Source organism: Perognathus longimembris, chromosome 3, assembly GCF_023159225.1.
Source record: "Perognathus longimembris pacificus isolate PPM17 chromosome 3, ASM2315922v1, whole genome shotgun sequence".
In the NCBI taxonomy this organism is placed as follows: domain Eukaryota; kingdom Metazoa; phylum Chordata; class Mammalia; order Rodentia; family Heteromyidae; genus Perognathus; species Perognathus longimembris.
In genome coordinates, this window is record NC_063163.1 from 92,161,681 (window position 1) to 92,183,716 (window position 22,036).

The 22,036-nt window shown below is 47.5% G+C and overlaps 2 protein-coding genes across 3 annotated transcripts; one reads left to right on the forward strand and one right to left on the reverse strand.

Annotated features, from left to right (window-relative positions):
- Nucleotides 1-3,978: 3,978 nt before the first annotated feature.
- Nucleotides 3,979-4,966, reverse strand: Dusp18 (dual specificity phosphatase 18). Of its 2 annotated transcripts, XM_048343303.1 has the most exons (2): nt 4,519-4,966; nt 4,249-4,435 (listed from the first exon to the last, which is right to left on the reverse strand). In XM_048343303.1, the coding sequence occupies exons 1-2, from the start codon at nt 4,710-4,712 to the stop codon at nt 4,249-4,251; spliced, it is 381 nt and encodes a 126-aa protein (XP_048199260.1). In that variant the 5' UTR covers nt 4,713-4,966. The 2 variants fall into 2 exon arrangements, with proteins under 2 accessions (XP_048199259.1, XP_048199260.1); XM_048343302.1 differs by having other exon boundaries at nt 3,979-4,966.
- Nucleotides 4,967-8,957: 3,991 nt separating this feature from the next.
- On the forward strand, nt 8,958-18,556 carry C3H5orf52 (chromosome 3 C5orf52 homolog). Its single transcript, XM_048343301.1, has 3 exons — nt 8,958-9,663; nt 14,526-14,634; nt 17,940-18,556. The coding sequence occupies exons 1-3, from the start codon at nt 9,245-9,247 to the stop codon at nt 18,129-18,131; spliced, it is 720 nt and encodes a 239-aa protein (XP_048199258.1). The 5' UTR covers nt 8,958-9,244; the 3' UTR covers nt 18,132-18,556.
- The last annotated feature ends 3,480 nt before the right edge of the window (nt 18,557-22,036 follow it).

Consider the following 22,036-nt stretch of genomic DNA (forward strand, 5'->3'; position numbering starts at 1 on the left):
AAGCCAACATTCCCAGCCTAATTCATCTCCTTCATAGCCTTTCTCCTTTTATAAAGTCAAATTCTTCAGCTAAGTCCTTCAAAACACTAATCCTCTTTTGGAGAATGGAGTATTATTTTTTTAGAATGGCAAGTTAAGCCAATTTAAGATCTTTACACTAAATTACTATAATTTTGTCATTTGCCAAAATTATTCATAAAATTTGTAGCTTAAAGCCACAAATATGTATCATCTTTTAGTACCACAGGATCAGGAATTTGGGTGTGACTCTGGTTTAGGCTCTTGTGAAGCTGTGGATCAGTATGGGTATGGTGGTGTATGCCTGTAATCCCAGCACTCAAGAACTGGAGGATTGGGAGTTCAAGACCAGCCTGACCTAAGCACATCTCAAAAACAACAGGGGCTAGGAATGTGGCTTAGTGATAGAGTGCTTGCCTAGCGTGCATGAAGCCCTGGGTTCTAGTCCTCAGTACTACATAAACAGAAGAGCCAGAAGGGCTGTTGTGGCTCAAGTGGTAGAGCTAGCAGCCTTAAGCAAAATAATCTCAGGGACGGTGCCCAGGCCCTGAGTTCAAGCCCCAGGACTAGAAAAAAAAAAACCCACCAAAAAACAAAACCCCAAACAAACAAAAACCCCTCATGCCTGGATTCCTAACTACTCAGGAGGCTAAGATCTGAAGATATTGTTTGAAGCTGACCCAGGCAGAAAAGTTCAAGTGAGACTCTTATCTCCAATTAACCACTCCAAAAAACAGAAGTGGCGCTATGGTTCAAGTGGTAGCAGTCTAACCCTGAGCAAAAGAGCTTAGGACAGTGCCCAGACCCTGAGTTCAAGCCCCGTGACCAATTAAAACAACAACAACAACAACAACAACAAAAACCCAGACCAAAAAAACCCACAACAAAAGTCATTCACATGTCTATTGGCTGTAGTCCTTGGTTCTTGGCCATGTGACCCTCCCCATAGGGCTCTGGAATGTTCTCATTTGAGTTGCTTTCTACCAGAATTCAAGACAGCAAGAGGCCACAAGGTCCCTTTTGATCCAATCTCAAAGGTCACATTTGACTCCAAAAATGTGTGTATGTGTGTGTTGGTAGTAGGACTTGAACTCAGCGCCCTTCACTCTTAAAGCTGGTGCTCTACCACTTCAGCCATACCTACATTTCCAGCTATTTTGGCTGTTTATTGAAGATAAGAGTCTCACAGACCTTTAGGCCTGCACTGGCTTTGAACCTCAATCCTCAGATCTCAGCCTCCTGAGTAGCTAGGATTACAGGTGTGAACTACTAGTGCCCCACATTTTTTTTCTTTTCTCACTATGTAACCCACTGTGGCCTCCCACCAGAAGTTCTGCTGCCTTACACTCCCAAGTTGTATCCCCGAGGCCATCTTTGCTGCAGGCTGCCACTAGAGCAGGTTTGCTGAGGATGTGAAGACATAGCCAAAAGCCACCAGTACTGCTCAGCCTTGGTAACCACACCTCTGTTTCAGTCAAGCCCTAGACAATCCCAACAGGTAGCAAGCACTCAGCAAAGAGTTGGCTAGTAAGGTCCCCACTTATTTCTGTGCTATGCTTGGCACACAGGATTTTGTATTTGACCCCCACCAATGTTCTGGTAAATCCAGGACTAACGCATTCCCTCTTCCTCCACCTCTGCTCCCACGGTCAGTGTCGGCTGGCAACTTCTAGTGGCTAGGCTCCAGCCTACCTGCCACCACTCTTTCAGATTTCTCACTTTCCAAGTACATGAGGTGAAATGGGCCTGGCACCCTGCTCTGAGCCAGGAAACTGGACTGTAAGACCATCTCTTTGTCCCCTACCTACTACCTGAGCTGGGTACCAGTGGCTCACACATGTAATCTTAACTACCCAGGAGACCAAGATGGAGAGGATCGAGGTTGAAAACCAGCATAGGGGGGCTGGGACTGTGGCTTAGAGGTAGAGTGCTTGCTTAGCATGCAGGAAGCCCTGTGTTATGATTCCTCAGCCCCACATAAACAGAAAAAGCCAAAAGTAGCACTGTGGCCCAAATGGTAGAGTGCTAGCCTTGAGCAAAAGAAGCTCAGGGACAGTGCCCAGGGACAGTGTACAAGCCCCAGGACTGGCCAAAAAAAACAAAAAAAACCCAAAAGAGTTCAGCTGTGTCTGGACTATGAGACCCTCTCACAACAACTGGAGGTGTGGTTAAAGTGTCAAGGTGCCTGCCTTGCAGACAAAAGACCCAGAGTTCAATCCCTAGCACTCGGGGGGTGGGAGGGAGCTTTCTAGGTGTGTATGGTGACTCATGCGTGCCTGTCACCCAAGCGACCCACACAGGAAGATCTGAACCTGGGCACGAACACAAAACCCTACTTGAAAAGTAGAAGTTCAAGCCCCCCTATCACCCAGACAATAACAAGCTTCAAAGAACTGTATATAGCAGAGTCCATTTTATGGAATGTTCATTTAAACATTTTTAAAAAAAATCAAGACCTTTGAGATTAGAATGGTGATTTCTCCTTTTTTTTTCCTTTCTTCTCTCTGGGTTCCCCACATCTCACCCCTGGCCACTCCCTTTATGGGAGTGAGGTTTGCGGGGAAGGGCTTGAGAGAAAGCTTTGGGTCTCTGTGGGCTGGGGATGCCCAGCTCTGGGTCAGGACATGAAGCCAAGCAGCCGTGCTTTTGTTTGTCTCATTCACTCATGATCTGAAAAGCTCCGGCTAGAGCAGCAGTGGGAGTTCGCTCAGTTCAGATCCTGGCACTGTAGGTTTTGAGTGACTGGATTTCCAGGGCCTCCTGGAGTACTCATTTGTCCCTTTGACATGTGCGCATGAATCCTGATGGCCAGTAAGGCCAGTACTGGCTGCAGTCAATGATTCACCACCAGGCCTTTTGGGGACCCAGCTCTTCTCAGAGGGAACCCTTAAAAGGCTTCTAAGTCTGATCCTCTTCTGAGGTGGGATGGAAAGTAATTTTTCTCCTGCATTGACTTTGGATAGAGCACTTTGTAAACCATAAGTGGCTGTGTGCAGATGGAAGAAATGCCACTATGAAGAGGACTAGGAAACACGTGTATTCTACCATGGCGGCCCAACTCCACAGTCTTCTGGGTAAGTCCAACCTAGAAGACCAGAGTTAGACTGTTGTGGTGAAAGTGCTGGTAGGATCCATCAGAGTTCCTGGAGCACCTTCTGAAGGCCATGTATGTAATCAGGAGGCTGGCACTTTCTGGGAGAAGCTCATGATGTGTTAAAGCTCTGGCTCTGAAGGAATGAGGGGGGCTCATTCTACGATTGGGAGGGCTGCAGGCCTGCCGCATGCACTGAGCACTAGTTTCTTGGTCCTGGTTACCACCAGACTCATCCTCCTCCCGCTCCCCTGTGGACAGCACTGCCACTCACACGGTAGCAAACTTAGCTCTACCATCTTACAAGCTGAGCTGAGGTTTATCTTGAAAGATATATATTATGAGGTTAAAAGGCGTAGCAATCTTCAGGTGCTGGTGGCTCACACCTGTAATCCTAGCTACTTAGGAAGCTGAGATCTGAGGATCACAGTAAAAAGCCAGTTCAGGCAAAAAGGTCCATGGGACTCTTATCCCCAAATAAGCACCAAAAAAGTCAGAAGTGGCACTGCGGCTCAAGTAATAGAATGCTAGCCTTGAGTAAAAAAGCTCAGGGATAGTGCCCAGGCCCTGAGTTCAAGAACCAGATGTGGCACGCACACGCACACACACACACACACACACACACACACACACACACACACACACACACACACACACGGTATCTTGAGCCAGGCACCAGTGGTTCACGCCTATAATCCTAGTCAAGAGGCTGATATCTGGATGGTAGTTCAAAACCAGCCCATGCAGGAAAGTCTGTGAGATTCTTATCTCCATCTTATCTCCAATTAACCAGCAAAAAGCTGGAGGAAGAGGTGTGGCTTAAGTGGCAGAGCACCAACCTTGAGTGAAAAAACTAAGGGGTAGTGCCTAGGCCCTGAGTTCACCCACTACTGGCACACACACTCAAAAAGAAGAAATAAAAAGGTATCCATTGGGTTTCCGTACCATGAAAAGCAGAACATTCAACTTCTGATCTTCATATAGGATAAATGACAGTTTGTACCACCAATCAGAATGCAGGGGCCGGTGGTGTGGCTCAGAGTGGGATCATCAAATGCACCTCCTTCTCATAGATGTCAGGGATCATTCCCACTGGGGAGCTGACCATGTGCATCGTATTCTTGCCAAACAGCTTGAACTCATAGTGGATGAGCTGCTCCCAGAAGCCACTGTTGGGCCGGATGATGGGCCGGCATGACTTGGTCCACGTGTGGGCGTCCAGCAGGGACATAGCGTGGTACTTCATGAGGTAGGCCAGGCACAGGGTGGCTGAGCGGCTCATGCCGGCGGCGCAGTGCAGCAGCGTGCGGCCCTGCTTCAGCTCCACTTCGTGGATGTGGTCGGCGATCAGGTCGAAGAAGTCACAGAGACGCGAGCTGGGCATGTCAGCCACGGGCACCTGTGTGTACTGGATGTTCTCGTGGAAGGTGTTGGCCACCTCCACTGAGACGTTGATGACCGTGGTGATCTGGTTGCTGGTTAGGAGGAGCTTGTTGTTGGCAGCTGCACCATTGCTGATGTACAGGCTGCTGGTGATCTGGGAAAGGCCACTGATGGAGGGCCGTCGGCACTGGAGCGGTAAGGCACCCGGGGCTGCGGTCATCAAGGCGGTAGTGAGCTAACAGTTGCAGATGGGTGAGAATGGCATCCTTTTGATAGGTCATGACCCCAAACACTGCAGAGAGGGAGAGGACGTTTAGAGGGTCGCTTCCACCTCCACCCCCACACAGGCTGACCCCAGGAGGATTCTAGGAAATGGATGAATGAGCCTTTGGAGTATTACAAGGCAGTCCTCGACCCATCAGAGAATTATTCAGATACCCAGGCTATGTCCCCAAACCGACAGTCACATACTTGGGTGAGGCGGGGGCTGGGGATATAGCCTAGTGGCAAGAGTGCCTGCCTCGGATACACGAGGCCCTAGGTTCGATTCCCCAGCACCACATATACAGAAAACGGCCAGAAGCGGCACTGTGGCTCAAGTGGCAGAGTGCTAGCCTTGAGCGGGAAGAAGCCAGGGACAGTGCTCAGGCCCTGAGTCCAAGGCCCAGGACTGGCCAAAAACAAAAACAAACAAACTTGGGTGAGGCGTACCAATCTACGTTTTAACATGTTTCTCATGTGGTCTGAGGTACACCAGCCTACAGGACAATGGACAAGTCATTGAGTCTGACATTCAAGGCCTCCCTCAAGCCTCCCTATCCCCTATATCTCACTGGGTATGCTGACTACATTCCTCAACTGTGCCCTGGCCTGACTCTCCAGCCTGAGTCACAGAGCCCTCTTCTCCCTTCAAAATTCTCACCTTCCACCAGGTGTTGGTAGCTCATACCTATAATCCTAGCTGCTGAGGAGGCTGAGTTCTGAGCACCAAGGTTGAAGCCAGCCAAGGCAGACAAATCTCACAAATCTCAAAAAACTCTTATCTCCAACTAATCAGTGAAAAACCAGAAGTAGGGGCCTGGCTCAAGTAGTAGAGCATCAGCCTTGAATGACAAAACAAAACAAAACAAAACAAAAAAACAAGCAAGAGTGCAAGGCCCTGAGTTCAAACCCCAGTACTGGCAACAAAAACAATTTTTTTCCTTCCAGCTCCTCTAAGTGGGAAACACTAGTACTGTCTCCTCTCTTCTGACTGATGCCCCAAACCTGTGACCTGAAACGAGGGCCTACAGGGCTGGAGTCACTGAGGGAGTAGAACAAGAGTGGGGAGGGACTTGTTTCCCTTCTCCTGTCTCTTTGAAGAGGTAGGAGGTGTAATGTAAAACTGAAGTTAAGCAACGAAGTCCTACCTCATTAAACCCATCCCCGAGCCTCTCAAGAGGGGGGCCTGGGAAGCAAGTGCTGAGATCTTCCCCGGGGCCCCCACAGTGATCCGCAGTGAGCACAGGGGCATGTCTGCCACACCGACCATTGCCTGAAGCAGGCTGGGGCAGCGCTCCCCAGGAAGGGCATGCTCCTGTAGTTCATCACCTAAAAAAGCCAAAGGCCAAAAACCTGCAAAAATCACACATTGTACTGGATGTCAGTAGCTCACATCTGTAATCCTAGCTACTCAGGGGGCTGAGATCTGAGAAACACAGTTCAAAGCCAACCCCAGTAGGAAAGCCCAAGAGACTCTTGTCTCCATCCAACCATCAAAAAGCCAGAGTAAGATGGAGCCCTTGGCTTGGTTGTCCAGTCCATTTGTGGCCTGGCTGTGACTGATCTCTCCAGCCTCCTATAAGCCTTCCCTGTGCCTTGAAGGGCCTTAGCTAGGCTGGGCCATTGGCCATCCCTTCTAGTGGTCAGTGCCTACACTGCTCTCTCACCCAGAACCCCCTATCCTCACAAGCCTGACACATCCTGGTCTGCTCCATTCAGCACAGGACAGTGGTGTCTGAGGAGCCCTTAGTCTAAGGGTTGCTTCCTTAAGGGAAACCCCCATGGGAGCATGCCACCCTAGACCCTTACACCCCCACACTTGATCAAGTCTTGGTTCTGGGTTTTCAAAGCTTCATGTTCCCCTCCTAGTATTACTGAAGATGTGGCTTTGCCTTGAGTGGTCTACTTCACGAAGGTCTGTCTCCTTGGGAGACCTTGGGCACTCTAGGGTTACAATGACCTATCTTCATTCCCACTCCAATACCGGCCAGGGCCAAGCACGTGTCCTCACAAGCCAGTGTGTTTGTAAATGACTCCAACAGCCACAATTCTGTCTTTTAAGCGAAATCTTGTCAGGAAAGGACCTGCTTCTCTAGAATTTCAGGGGAGGGGGCCTGGTGGAAAGCAGATCCCAGTCTACTGAAGAGAAAGGCTAAACACTGCCCTGTCAAAGCCTAGATGACAGGTTCAAGCGCATACTGCTTACTGCAAGAAAGGCAGATAAGGCTGGTTTATTTTAGACATCATAGGGGGGACAAGAAAAAAGCCTTCTGGCTCCACGAGGACACCTAAATGCATTCTATCAGAAAATACCTCAAAAAAGTGGATGGAGGATACCCCACCCCACCCCTGCCAGACCCACTGCTCAGTGGTAACAGGAATAGAGGAGTCTGATATGTTTCACAGTGACAAGAAATGTACAGAAAAGACCACTGTTCTGAAGTGTAGATAGTTAAGGGGGAAGAGTCATTTCCATGATGGTTTAAAAAAATGTTTACTACTTGGGAGAGAATAGGATTACAGTTTAAGGGCATCCCAGGCAATGCTGGCAAAACCTTATCTCAAAAGCAAGCTAGATATGGTGCTGTTAAGTCTGTGGCAGAGGTAGGAGAATGGGGCAAGCCTGGACAAAGTTAAAGATCTTATCCGAAAAATAACTGAAAGCCAAAGGACTGAGGATATGGCTTAAAGTGGCCACTATATTAGGTGTTGGAAATACTGAAAAGTACACATCAATCATGGCCCCCTTTTCAAGGAGCTCAGTCTAATGAGAGATAGACATTAATTACAAGTTCAACCAAGAGGGAAAATAGTATTAAGTAACGATTATAGACCACAGTTTTAGACTAAGCTCCATGCTCAACTTCAATTAGACAAAAAAGTTAAATGAAATCACTCACAAGGAAGTTCCACATCACCAAGCTCAAACTGTAACTCAACAACCACTTGGGGCCATTTGGCACAGAAGCAATAGAAATGGGACATGGATAAATGTAAGAGTGCACAGGAATGATCTTAACAGTGCTTCAGCCCTATTGAGAAGAAGGGAGTCAATACTAGCCAGGGACCAGGCTGCCCCTCCAGCAAAGGCAGGAGCACATCTTTATGGGCTTGCTGGAGATGGGCAACAGGTAGTCCTGAGGACTTCAGATGAAAGAGGATGGAGTAAATGCTGAAGGGCTTCTGGTACTGAAGCAGCTAGACCAGTTCTTGTCAGCAATCATGCTGAATAGAATTTGTGACCCAAAGGTTAAGGCAGCAGAAGGGGAAGATTACAAATGTCCAACTCTTTCATCTCGTTCCAATCACCCAAACATCTCAAGGTCTAAATGAAGCCAGTGTTTTCAGAAAAAGAAAAAAAAAAAGTGGTTAGATGAGTTATCTCCAGCAAACAAAAAAACCTAGTGAAGAGCTTGGTGCCGGTGGATCGCACCTGTAATTCCAGGTCTAATCTTTAAGGAAACCTAATCAGACCATTGTCTACAGTTAATACTGTACCCTGGTTTATCACAAGTGTAATAGAGGCACAGAGGAGTAAGGTCACACAGCACGGTTTAAAAGTGGCTCCATTATAGGTAAAGGAAGTCAGCAAAAACCTGGCAAAATTCTGTTATAAAAATGGAACAAAGGGGGCTGGGAATATGGCTTAGTGGCAAGAGTGCTTGCCTCCTATACATGAAGCGCTGGGTTCGATTCCTTGATACCACATATATAGAAAATGGCCAGAAGTGGCACTGTGGCTCAAGTGGCAGAGTGCTAGTTTTGAGCAAAAATAAGCCAGGGACAGTGCTCAGGCCCTGAGTTCAAGCCCAGGACTGGCAAAAAAAAAAAAAAAAGAACAAAGGGGAATGTGGGTTAGTGGTAGAGTGCTTGCTTAGCAGGCATGAGGCCCTGGGTTCGATTCCTGGGTACCATATAAACAGAAAAAGCTGGAAGTGAAGGTGTGACTCAAGTGGTAGAGTGCTAGCCTTGAGCAAAAAGAAGCCAGGGCCAGTGCCCAGGCCCTGAGTTCAAGCCCCAGGACTGGCAAAAAAAAAAAAAAAAAAAAAAAAGGAACGAAGTCCACAGGCAGACAAGGGTTCGCAGCGCCACTTCCAAGGGTGTGGGCGTGGGTGTTCCTGGGGATTTCGCTTGGAAAGGGCTTCCCGACCAAGAGGCAAGGCCTCGAGCGTCTCACCGTAATCCGCTGGAGGCCGGCGAAGCCCCAGGCTAGGATTTCCTCGGCGGGAGAAGACCCAGCAATTCCGGATCCTCGGACTCCATCTCCGCCCCCCCCGCAGGCCCTAGGCTCTGATTTTAACCGTAGCGGTGTCTCCTCGCGGAGAGGAATGGTGTGCTCTAGGCCTCCCGAGAAATTCCCACCTCTGTTCTGGGCCCTGCGCAGCCTCAGGGACCCATCTTTAAAGCCCGGCAGCTCACCTCACTCCAGGCCACGCCAGCTCGTCTCCACGGCAACGCACTAGGTCAGCAGAGAGACAAAGCTATGAGCTTATGGCGTCCAAAGATCCGAAAAAACGTCCCGCCCCCTGTAGCCGCGCCCCTCCGAGCGTCTCCAGGGCAACGCGCGGGCGCTCAGCTTCCGGCGTCCTAGGAGGTGCTCGCTCGGTCTTCTTCCGCGTTCGCTGGCGCCGGTGCTTGCTCACCATGGCTCACAGCCAGTCTCCCATTTTCCAGTCGTCCCGGGGTACGAAAAGCGCTACCACACATCCGTACAGGCGCTCGGTCAAATGGGATCTGGACTCGTCGACGGACGGTAAAATCGTTACGAAAGCGGCCTCCGCTTCCGGCGCCGTCAGGGGCTCGGACTTCCGGCGCCGAAACTTTGACAATTGGCACGAGACGCGCTTGGGGGTCCAGTCGCAGACTTGCTTCCCGCGGCCGCGAAGCGAGCAGCCCGTGCTGCCGTTCAGGTGCGGCTGGGTCGCCCTTCCACCCCTGGGCACGGCCCTAACTGTCAGACCCACGAGATCCCACATTTCTCATAGATCTGGCCCCCAGTTCCTCCCCCAGACTAACTCTGGGGCCTGAACTCTCCCATCTGCAACCCTGTCCCTGGCTTTCCATCTCGCAGGCGTGACCTCAGGTGACCGTCAGCGCCCTTCGGGGGTGAGTCCTGAGCCAAGCAGAAGCCAGTCAAGGGCCAGATCTTCACAAGCGCAAGCCTGCCTGACATACTCCTTTTCTCAGCCTTTACAATCCTTTCAAGACCCCCGCAAAAGCCGGGCACCGGGGATCCCAGCTATTCAGGAGGCTTGAGGTCTGAGAACTGCAGTCCAAAGCCAGTCTGGGCAGGAAATGTCCATGAGACTCCTATCTCCTATTAACCACCGAGAAGCCGGAAGTGGAGCTATGGCTCTAGTGATAGAACACCAGCCTTGAGTAAAAAAGCTAAGGCCAGGCCCTGAGTAAAAGCCTCAGTACCAGCACAAAACACCCCGCAAACAGAAAAAGCCCTCAGGTTCCTTCTGCTTGGCCCCAATCCTCACACACCCTCTCACCTACTCCTATTTTTCACGCTTAGGCTCCCAGAGGACTTCACCGGAAAACAAAATGACCTTTAATTACTAATTTGAAGGGATTATCTCCAATAGTTGCCTTTTTTCTTTCTTGCTAGTCATGTATTGTTAAGTTTACTACACTGCTACATGAAGAGTGTTTTGTGCATCCTTAAATAAATTAAGCCTTTTTGTTAGCTGTACTGGGGTTTGAACTCAGGATCTCATTCTTACTAGGCAAGTACTCTCCTACTTGGTTAGGCTGTTGATATAGAATATCATTTTATACTGAAGGTGTGGTTCAAATGTTTTTTTGTTTGTTTTTGCCAGTGCTGGAGCTTGGGACTCAAGGCCTGAACACTGTCCCTGGCTTCTTTTTGCTCGAGGCTAGCACTCTCCCACTTGAGACCCAGCGCCACTTCTGGCCATTTTCTATATATGTGGTGCTTTATGTATAGGAGGCAAGCACTCTACCACTAGGCCCTATTCCCAGCCCCATCAAAAAAATTTTTTAAAGGAGAAAGGTCTCCATTTATGACAGCTGGCCTGGATTTCAACCCACCCATGTTATTGGGATGACAGGTGCTCACTGCCACACCCAGTCATTATTGGTGATGGAGTCTTGCAAACCTTTTCTTCCCCCCTGGGGCTGACAAGTAGCTAACCCTGGCAAGCTCCAGCCACTGAACCTGGCATAGAAATTTATTTTGTGTTTTTTTTTTGTTTTGCTTTGCTTCTAAATGTGCTTTGATAGAATTGTATATCAGTCAGCCTTTCCCATCAGCTCATGTCTGTCATGTTGCCCTACAAAGAAGTACACACACACATTGCAATGGGGATGCAGAGGTATGACTCAAGGGATAGAACTCCAGCCTTGAGTGAAAAACTAAAGGACAGCATGGGGCCCCATGTTCAAGCCCAGTACCTGTTCCCTCGTCTTCCCCACCCCACCCCACCCCCAAAAAACAAGGAGTTTGGGGATTGTTACTTTGCTTATACTAGTTTGTAAATATAACAACAGCTGGGTGCCACCTGGTTCACAACTGCAATTCTAACTACTCAGGAGGCTGAGCTCTGGTTCAAAGCTAACTGAGCAGGAAAGCCCATGATACTCTTACCTCCAGTTAGCCACCAAAAAAAAAAAAGCTGGAAGTGAAGCTGTGGTTCAAGTGGTAGAGCACACAAAGCTCAGGGACAGCAAACACCCAGGCCCTGAGTTCAAGCACCAGGACTGGCACCCAACACACACACACACACACACACACACACACACACACACGACCATTGTTCCAAATTGGCTGAAAATGTATTCAGAAAAAAGTCAAATTCTTCAAAATGTTTTACCTTTCAAAAATTGTCTTTTTATGTGTGTGTGTGTGTGTGCGCGCACACACGCACACGCAAACATGCTGGTATAAGGGCTTGAACCTCAGGGCTTTGAGCTCTTGTTTGCTTAAGGCTGACTGTCTACCACTTGAGCCACGTTTCCAGTCCATAATTTGTTCATTGGAGTTGGAGTCTTGTGGACTTTTTCTGCCCAAGTTGTTTTTGAATCTCAGTCCTCCAGGTCTTAGCCTCCTTGTAGCTAGGATTACAAGTGTGAGCCACCAGCACCAAGCACAGTTTTTATCCTAATTATAAAAGGAGTGTATATTTAACAGGAAAAATAAGATAACCAGCAAAATGGTGTGGATCATTCTAGGTTCATCCATATATACATGTTATAATTTACTCTTTTTTCAGTACTGGGATTTGAACCCAGTTTCTGCTCTTTTTTTACTCTGGTTGGTTTTGAGATAAGGTCTCACTCCTTGCGTGGACTGGCATAGACTGTGATCCTATTTGTGCTTCCTACCATAGCTAGAATGGTGGGAATATGCCACCACACCTAGATTTTTCTGTTGAGATGGGAGCTTTCCAATTTTTTTCTTTTACCTAGGCTGGCCTGGAACTGCAGTCTTCCCAAATTCTATCTCCTGATTAGCTAGGTATAGGTATGAGCCACTGGCACCCAGTTATAACATCTACTTAAAAAAAAATCACAATGGAAATATAGACCTATGGAAATGCAATAGTGAAATCCCCCTCTGAATAACTATGTAAGCTAATAAAGGTAAAGAAATAAAATCATTTTTTAAAGTAGCCTCAAAAATACATCACAAAAAGTTCACTGTTGGCTATTTTTCCCCATCTAGCATTATATGATTATATGTATTTTACTGTCTGATTTGCCAACCTTAATTTGCTTTCGGATTGTTATACATTTACTTTACAAACTTTAGGAACTAAACAGCAGCCTGAGTTCAATCCCCAGTATAGAGAAAAAAAGAAAAAAGCTGGCCAGAGGTGATGATGCACACCTGAAATCCTGTCACTTGGGAGGCTGATGTAGGAGAACATTTGAGGATAGACTGGTCTGCATAGCAAGCCTCAATCCAGAAAGTAAAGAAAGAGGAAAGGGAAATATAAACAATTTTTAACAGAGCAAAACAATGTAAAGGAATTTCTTTCTAAAGCCTCTTCAAGGTATAACCAAATTACCAAAATGTGAAAACTTCAGTGTGAGTTTTTATTGTTATTATTTATTTATTTATTTATTTTGGCCAGTCCTGGGCCTTGGACTCAGGGCCTGAGCACCATCCCTGGTTTCTTCCCGCTCAAGGCTAGCACTCTGCCACCTGAGCCACAGCGCCCCTTCTGGCCGTTTTCCATATATGTGGTGCTGGGGAATCGAACCGAGAGCTTCATGTGTAGGAGGCAAGCACTCTTGCCACTAGGCCATATTCCCAGCCCCGAGTTTTTATTTTTAATCAATCAATCATCTTGTCTAAAGTATGTGTCTGTGTCTGCCAGTACTGGACTTGAACTCAGGGCTTCATACTCTCACTTTTCTCTTTCCCTCAAGACTGGTTCTTTACCACTGGAACTGTACCCCCACTTTTTGGTGGAGCCACCTCCTCCTTCTGTCCAAATTGAAATCGTTCTTTTTCAGCCAGTAGCCTCTAGCTGCCTTATACTTCCCCCACTTCCTACTCTACTCCATCATCTGCCTCTCATTCTCTAGAGTCTCCTAAAGTTTTTTCCCCCAAACTTCTCTCACTTTTATAAGTCTTTCCCAAATCCTTCTTTGCCTACAATTTCCCTATTAATCACCTCAGTGTTCATCCAGACATGTGTGTGTGTTTGCACTCATGCATGTGTGCATGTGTGTTTATATATGCCTGTACTGAGGGCTTGAACTCAGGGCCTGGGCACTGTCCCTTAGCTTTTTCACTCAAGGCTAGTGCTCTACTACTTAAACCATAGCTCCACTCTGGCTTTTGTTTTGCTTTAGTTTTTGTTTCATTTTTGTTTTTCAGTGATCAATGGGAGATAAGAGTCTGGCTTTGAACCACACTTCTCAGATCTCAGCCTCCTGAGTAGCTAGGATTACAGATGTGAGCCACCAGCACCAAGATCTCCATCCAGACTTCATTATTCTTTTTCACTTTTTTTGATCTGCCCTCATCTCCCCAATGCCATCTAGATTTAGGGTCTCACCACAGCCTCCCTCATGTTCATCCCTGAGACCCTTATACTCCCCAAGTTTTACTCTTTTCCTCTCTTTCCCCTCCTCTTGCATGTCCTCATTAAAATCACTAGAACTGAGAATGTAACTCAGTGGTAGAGCACTTGCCTAGCATGTACAAGGCCCTGGATTCTCTTCCAGGCAAAAAGTAAAACTGTCAGCAGGGAATCAGAAAAGTCCACAAGAGTGGTCTCATCATGAGGATGATGATGATGATGATGATGATGATGATGATGATGTTTGGTTTTCCTGGATACCTTGAGATTTTCTCTCTATCTATCTTAGGGTGTAAACTCAGAATCTTGATCAAGCTTTTGCTGGGCTTTTTCCACTTTATCACTTGAGCCATGTTTCTAGTCCAGCTTTTCTCTGGTTAACTGAGACTAACAGACTATTAATTGGAGTCTCACAGAATATTTTGCCTGGACTGCCTTTGAACTGTGTTTCTCAGATCTCAGCCTCCTGAGTAGCTGGGATTACAGATGTGAGCCTTGGGCACCTAGCTTGCTTTTCTTGATAAAGAAGACCTGGCCCTTTATACACTTTGTGCACAAAGTATAACTTAGGGCTACTCCAGCCTCTCTGAAAATTAGGAGAGATCTAGGCTTGTCCTAAGCCACCCAAGGAGGCCTTAACTTGTCCTGTAGGCCACCAGCCTGTCAAGTTCTGGCCATTTCTAACCTTTACCACTTTATCCTCCCCATTCCAGTGCAATGAATCCCAGTGAAATAGCAAGGAAAAAATGTTTACCCAAGAGCCGTTTATCCCGGTTGATCATTCGGGACAACCTTGGTGCACAGCGAGTCTCTGAGCTGGAGGTAAAGTAGCTAAAAGGGCTTGTGTTTCCTACTATTAGGGCCCTACCATCCTCATTTCACAATCCCAGTGGAGCAGGCCCCATTCCCCGCCCCCCCACTTCCCATTCCTAAGGTTTGAACTTAGGGCCTGTGTGTTGCCACTGAGCCTTTTCACTCAGTGCTAGTGCTGTACCACTTGAGCCACAGCTTCACTTGTTGCTATTTTGGTGATTCATTGGAGATAACAGTTTCACAGCGTTTCTTGCCTAGGCTGGCTTGGAACGGTGATCCTCAAGTAGCTAGGATTACAGGCTTGAGCCACCGGCACCCAGCCAGGCCCCATTTTTACACATAAAACAGATGCTACTTGGGGTCAGTGACTTGCTCAAATATGTCACACCTGTTTTCCCTGAGCAGAAAGGGCCAGAGAGAAAGACTCCATGATGCTCTGTCTCAGATCCTGGAGCTTGAATCAGCACCAGTACTGTCCATCACTCCACTCCCCTCCCCTGTAGAGGTCACCCCATTTTCTAGATGAGAACTGAGGCTCTTTTCCCACTGTTAGTGTACGGATAGGTAGGGTTTGACCTGACTGGAAATCCCAGATGCAGGCACCTCGCTGCTTCTTTTGATGAATTCAGGAGCCTGCTATGGACAGACACTGGGAGAGAAAAGTGAACAGGATAATCTAAGAACAGACTCATTTCGAACAGAGCCCTTCCTAACTGCTGAGCTTTCGGTCATGTCCAGGGTCAAATCTGGGTGGCCCCTTGGGATCTTGACATTGAAAAGAGAAGGAGAGCCTTAAAGATTCTCTTAAGGGCCAAGAAAACCAAAAGCAAGAGCTATAGCTAGCTCAGTGGAAGAACACTTGCCTCACAGTAGCTTGGTCCTGGACCTGGTCCCCAGCACTGCAAAAACTAAAACAAACCAGAGCTGTGACCTGCCTATCTCTCCCCCTGTTAAACTTCCCATACTGTGGCAATAGGGTGGATCTGGGGATGGGCAGACCAGCTCAGGTATCCTCCAGGGTTTTCTTTTCTCATTTGTATAACAGGCTGGTAGCTCACACCTCTAATCCTAGCTACTCAGGAGGCTGAGATCTGATGATTGTGGTTCAAAGCCAGCCAAGGCAAGAAAATCTGTGAGACTTTTATATCCAGTTATCCATCAGAAAACCAGAAGTGGAACTGTGGCTCAAAGAAGTAGAGAACTAGCCTTGAGCAAAAGGAAGTGCGGGGACAGTGCTGAGGCCCTGGGTTCAAGCCCCACAAAAAAAACAAAAACAAACCCCAACAACACAAACAAAACCAGGATGGATTAAGACACTTTCAGTTCCAGGTTATATACACTGAATTTGAAGTAATTCAAGCAAATTAGAGGAAGCTGGCCTTACATAAGCAGGGGGAGATGGGCAGGGTGCCTCTGTGTGGGAAGAGAAAAGCCAGGGGCTCCTACACTGTTCAACTTGTATTCTCTTTTCACCTCTTTTCTTTCATTTTGGATGGGAGCCATACTGGGGTTTGAACCCAGCACTTCATGCTTGCTAGGCAGGTGCTCTACCTCTGGGACATGCTTTCAGCTCATCTGCTGCCTTCTGAATGTTGACCTGATCAGGCTGGCTGTCCCTAGGGAGCCTGGGACAGGAGAGCCTGGCTTCTGCCGTCATTCCAGTTAGACAAATCCTGGAGAAGGACTGCACTTGGCCTGAATTGAGTCACAGGCCTAGTGCATGCTCCAGTCAGAGTGGCCTGGTGGAATGGAGTGAGGCCTAGCTGTGGCCTAGCTGGCCCCCAACCAAATCTTACTGCACTGGAATCTCTGGGGTCTATATTCTTATCAAGCGGCTATCAAAACCAGATGTCAGTCTGATGTCAAAACCACTGGTTTGAACTATGTGTTTTCAAAGGCCCCCTGTCCTTTGGCATCTACCCTCCACTTTTAACTCAACATGTCAGAATAATCATGCGAACATTGACTGACCTTTAGGAAGAACTTCTTCTTTTTTTTTTTTTTTTTGCCAGTCCTGGGCCTTGGACTCAGGGCATGAGCACTGTCCCTGGCTTCTTCCCGCTCAAGGCTAGCACTCTGCCACTTGAGCCACAGCGCCACCTCTGGCAGTTTTCTGTATATGTGGTGCTGGGGAATCAAACCCAGGGCTTTTTGTATTACAGGCAAGCACTCTTGCCACTAGGCCATATCCCCAGCCCCCTAGGAAGAACTTCTTTTCATGAGTAAACATGTGCTATATCTTCAAATAATTCCTAAAATTAAACATCAAGTTTATCAGGGGGCTGGGAATATGGCCTAGTGTTAAAGTGCTCGCCTCGTATACATGAAGCCCTGGGTTCGATTCCTCAGCACCACATATATAGAAAAAAAGCCGGAAGTGGCGCTGTGGCTCAAGTAGCAGAGTACTAGCCTTGAGCAAAAAGAAGCCAAGGACAGTGCTCAGGCCCTGAGTCCATGCCCCAGGACTGGCAACAAAAACAAAACAAAAAAACATCAAGTTTATCAGAACCCCCTGGACAAACTTGTTACAGACACCTGAGAAACATCCAGATTATTTTGTCTACTTGTTCCCAACCTCCCCATCATAGAAAACCGCATGTTGACACTCCTTTGCAGCCTTCTCTTCTCCTTCCCCTTTCTCCTTTTCCTCCTCCTTTCCTGGGGAAGGAACCCAGGCCCAGTACTGCTAAGCAGTACCCTACCAACTCAACTAATCCCTAGTGAACTTTTTCAGGGCTATGTGCCTGGCTTAGAAATGTGTGCCCCACCTTTTGATTGATTACATTATAGTACCAAGAACACCTGCATCTATTATTTTTTTTAGCATTCTCTCCAGTAGCACAACTAGCATTTTGGAATAAACCACTCAATGACTAAGATAGTAGGCCTTCCCAGATTTTACTGACTTGGTGGAGATAGGACAGGAATTGTAGAATTCACAGAGATACAAGAAGTGTCACAGATAGCATGTGAAACGCACTATGAGTAATAGAGACAGGAGACTCCTATCACTATGGGTCATGGGAATACGGAAGGAGATGAGAAACCACAACCCTTTTCCTTCTTCAGGTAGACCTACTATTAAGGTCAAAGCAAAGCCTTTGACTGCAGTCCATCAGAAGGTAACAGCGTTTATCCAGCTTTCTGTCCACTTTTTACAAATAGAGAAGCAGGCTTCCTGTGAGTTGGAGATGTTATAGATAAATACTGAACCCAACAGGGTCATCTGCCCCTCACTTATCAGCAGCTCCAGCTGCTTCTCCTGATTTGAAGCATATTCTTGAACTTAACCTTACCTGTATTTTTTTGGTAAGGTAAGAACATCTGATAAGAGCAAGAAAAAGGTGAGCCACCTGCACGACCACTTGAAAAAGAAGTTCATAACAAACCAAGAGCGAAAGCTGGGGCACTGGAGACAGGAGGCTCTGGGCGTCCAGCAGTACTTGGACAGCCTGCGAGTGGACAAGGTGCAACTACAGACTCGAAAGAAAGACCAACCACCCTAGCTATTAGCTATGATCCTTGAGAATCTCAAGTCAGACCCAAAGAGAACATGAAAGGAGCCAACCTACACCATCAGAACAATAAAGCAAGACCAATGGACAGCGGAACACAAACGCCCTCAGCAATTCTCATAATCTGTGTCTTCTAATATCTCCTCTCCTCTGGCCAAGGAAGTCCTGATTGATAGTCCCTTGGATGCTCAGGAAAGAGGCTGAATCAAGCCAGCCTCCAAGGTTTGGGCAAAGATGAACCCTTCTCTTCCTTCCTTACCTTCTTCCTTTCATTTCTTTCTTTCTCTCTCCCCCTCTTCCCTTCTCCCTTTCTTCTCTTCCCTTCCTTTCCTTTCCCTTCCAGTGCTAGGAATTGAATCCAGGACCTTGCACATGCTCAGCCTAGCACATGTTCTACCACCAACCTACATTCCTAGCTCCAGAGACCATGTGTGTGTCTGTGTCTTAAGGCTTCAACTCAGGGCCTCGGTGCTGTTCCTGAGTGCTTCCCCCCCCCCCCCCACCACTTGAGTCACAACTCCACTTATGCCTTTTTTGGTTAATTGGAGATTTGAGTCTCATGGACTTTCCTGTACAAGCTGGCTTTAGTCTGGGATTATCAGGTCTCAGCCTGATTTATAGGCATGAGCCACTGACGCTTAGCTGTACATTTATTTTTAACTTAAAAGAATCTCATTTAACAGATGAGGAAACTGAGGACCAGCAAGGTAGACTGACTTGCCCATGGTCACACAGCAAGTTAGTGGCAGAGAACTAAAACCAGGTGTCCTGACTCCTGTGGTCATTCTGCATCCCCACAGCTGCTAGGGGAGGACCTCAGTCCTCCAGGTGGCCATTGGGAGCTGTCTTCAGGAGTCCTTGCTCTCCTCCCCCTGACTTCCTCCTGTACTGCTGCCTGGAACCATTGGTGGCTTTTCTCATAAGCTGGCGCCCTCAGCACTCCTAAACCCCTGAAGGGCCAGCTCAGGAGCGGGAAGGCAGACAGGAGTTTGTGATGCTTGATTTCCTCTTTTATGGACTTTCTTTGAGAACTGGAGGCTGCTACTTTATAGTGAATGCTCATACTCCCCTCCCCCCCACTCTTCTCTCACTTGAATTCAGAGCTTTGTACTTACAAGGCTCTACTACTTGAGTCACACTCCCATACTAGGCTTTTGGTGGTTATTTTGGAGATGAAACCTCGTGAATTCTTCTGCCTGGGCTGGCCTCAAATCACAATCCTCCAGATCGCTCCCTTCCTTCCTTCCTTCCTTTCTTTCTTTCTTTCTTTCTTTCTTTCTTTCTTTCTTTCTTTCTTTCTTTCTTCCTCTTTCTTTCTTTCTTTCTCTTTCTTTCTTTCTTTCTCTCTTTCTTTCTTTCTTTCTTTCTTTCTTTCTTTCTTTCTTTCTTTCTTTCTTTCTTTCTTTCTTTCTTTCTTTCTTTCTTTCTTTCTTTCTTTCTTTCTTTCTTTCTTTCTTTCTTTCTTTTTTTGCCAGTCTAGGGGCTTGAACTCAGGGCCTGAGCACTGTCCATGAGCTTCGTTTTGTTCAAGGCTAGCACTCTACCACTTGAGCCACAGCCATTTCTTGCTTTTTTTGTTTATGTGGTGCTGAGGAATCAAACCCAGGGCTTCATGCATGCTAGGCCAGCACTCTACCACTAAGCCACATTCTCATCCCGTTCTCCAGATCTTAGCCTCTTGAAAATTGCAGGTGTGAACCACCAGTACCCAGCTTCTGTCACTTTTCATTCATTCCTAACACAGGGTTCCACATCATATTTTTGAGCTTTTTAAAATTATGTGTATTGGGCCTCAGCTTTGTTCCATAGCTCACAGCGACACCCAGTGGTGCCTCTTGATAAATGACCTAGAGGAGATGTTCACAGCTGGGCCTCTCCATCAGGGGAGACCAAATATAACCACCAGGGTAACCGCTGAAGGGGGCAAGCATCTAGATGGCGGGACCCCCCTGAGTTTTCTTCATCAATAGACCAGCAGGGAAGGACATTGCTTGCTGGCTTTCATTTCCAGAAGCACCCAGATGAGAACACTTTGACCTCTCATTTCCTTTTATTTATATGCTCGTGTGTCCTGTGTTGTGGGCTCTATCTGCAACGCTTTTCATCTGGCTGTGAATGAGAACTGGGGAAGGTGTTGTATACTGGACACCCAGGTGGGCCTTGAACCCATGACAATAAAGTCACCAGCACTCAGTCAATCAGGCTAGGAGTCTTTTATTTAGCTGTGCACAGCATCTGATTGCCACCACTGGATAGTGAAGAACAGCACTGGGCCTCAGTAGGGTTGTGGTTTTTTTTTTTTTTTGCCAGTCCTGGGCCTTGGACTCAGGGCCTGAGCACTGTCCCTGGCTTCTCTTTGCTCAAGGCTAGCACTCTGCCACTTGAGCCACAGCGCCACTTTTGGCTGTTTTCTGTTTATGTGGTGCTGGGGAATCGAACCCAGGGCTTCACGTACATGAGGCAAGCACTCTTGCCACTAGGCCATATTCCCAGCCCAGGGTTGGGTTTTTAAAGGCAAAAATCACATGTACCACACGTAGATGGTCAGGCAAGTTAGGCAAAGCAAGCAAGCAGACAAACAGAAGCATTATGGTTAGTGATTACAATTCCAGTAAACTCTGGTAAACAAAGAAATACAATTCTTTTTTTTTTTTTTTTTTTTTTTGCCAGTCCTGGGCCTTGGACTCAGGGCCTGAGCACTGTCCCTGGCTTCTTCCTGCTCAAGGCTAGCACTCTGCCACTTGAGCCACAGCGCCGCTTCTGGCCGTTTTCTATATATGTGGTGCTGGGGAATCGAACCTAGGGCCTCGTGTACCCGAGGCAGGCACTCTTGCCACTAGGCTATATCCCCAGCCCAGAAATACAATTCTTGGTCCTGGGTGTAACTGGTATTTACCTATTTAATTTCTTAACTAACCTTAAATCTCTCTTCCTGGAACTTCCCCTAAACTAAAACATGCCAACTGAGTGGTCATCCTCATTCCTTTCTTTTGCAAAGGTCAAGCAGCTCTAGGTCAAGCTGCTTTTGGCTTGCCTGGGATGGCTCAGCCTCTTTAGCTAGGACTGGAGGTGAATTTCTTGGTCTGGGTGTCTCAAAGGGAGAGGCAAGGGGTTTCCTTCAGTTTCCCTCAGGGCATCCTCACCAGAGATGCTGTTTAGCCGAAGCCTAGGCAGTAGCTTGGACTCTTTAATTCCTCCTTTCTCCCCAGAATCTTCTTCATGAGAGAACTGGTAGAAACTGGCCAGATGGTCAAAACTGGCTGAGTTAATCAGATGAGTTAAAGAAAGTCCAAATGGGCTTCTGGATTAGTAAAAAAGAAAAAAAAATACTGGAACCAGGTACACTGGCAAGATGCCACAACCACTATATATTGTATGGTTTTATAAGTTTATTATACACAAGAGTTCCAAAATGTACAGCAACTGCCCACCCTTGCCCACCTTTCAATGGTCTTTGTCAGGCCACCGGGGTGGGGAGGGGGCTCACAGGTGCTGGGAATAAACCACCTCCCTATCGGGAAACACCATCTGCCTCAGCTGTTCCTAGAAGCACTAGCCTGAGACCAACTGAAACCACCCAGACTTGCAGAACAAGCTACATGGTAACTGCCACCCCTGACCAAACCGCCTTTTGCCCAGGCCATATAAACCCTGCCTGAGCCAGGCCCAGGCTCGACCTCTCTGATCCCGACCAGAGGGTCCGTCCAGGAGCGTACCCCAAAAAACTCTTGTTCAATCACTTCTACTTCTCTCTGTGTGGTCTCTTCTCACCTAGAACCTTACAGTCTTCGCTGAAGCAGTCAAGTAAAATTGGTGGCAGAGGGGCTGGGGATATGGCCTAGTGGCAAGAGTGCTTGCCTTGTACACATGAGGCCCTGGGTTCGATTCCCCAGCAC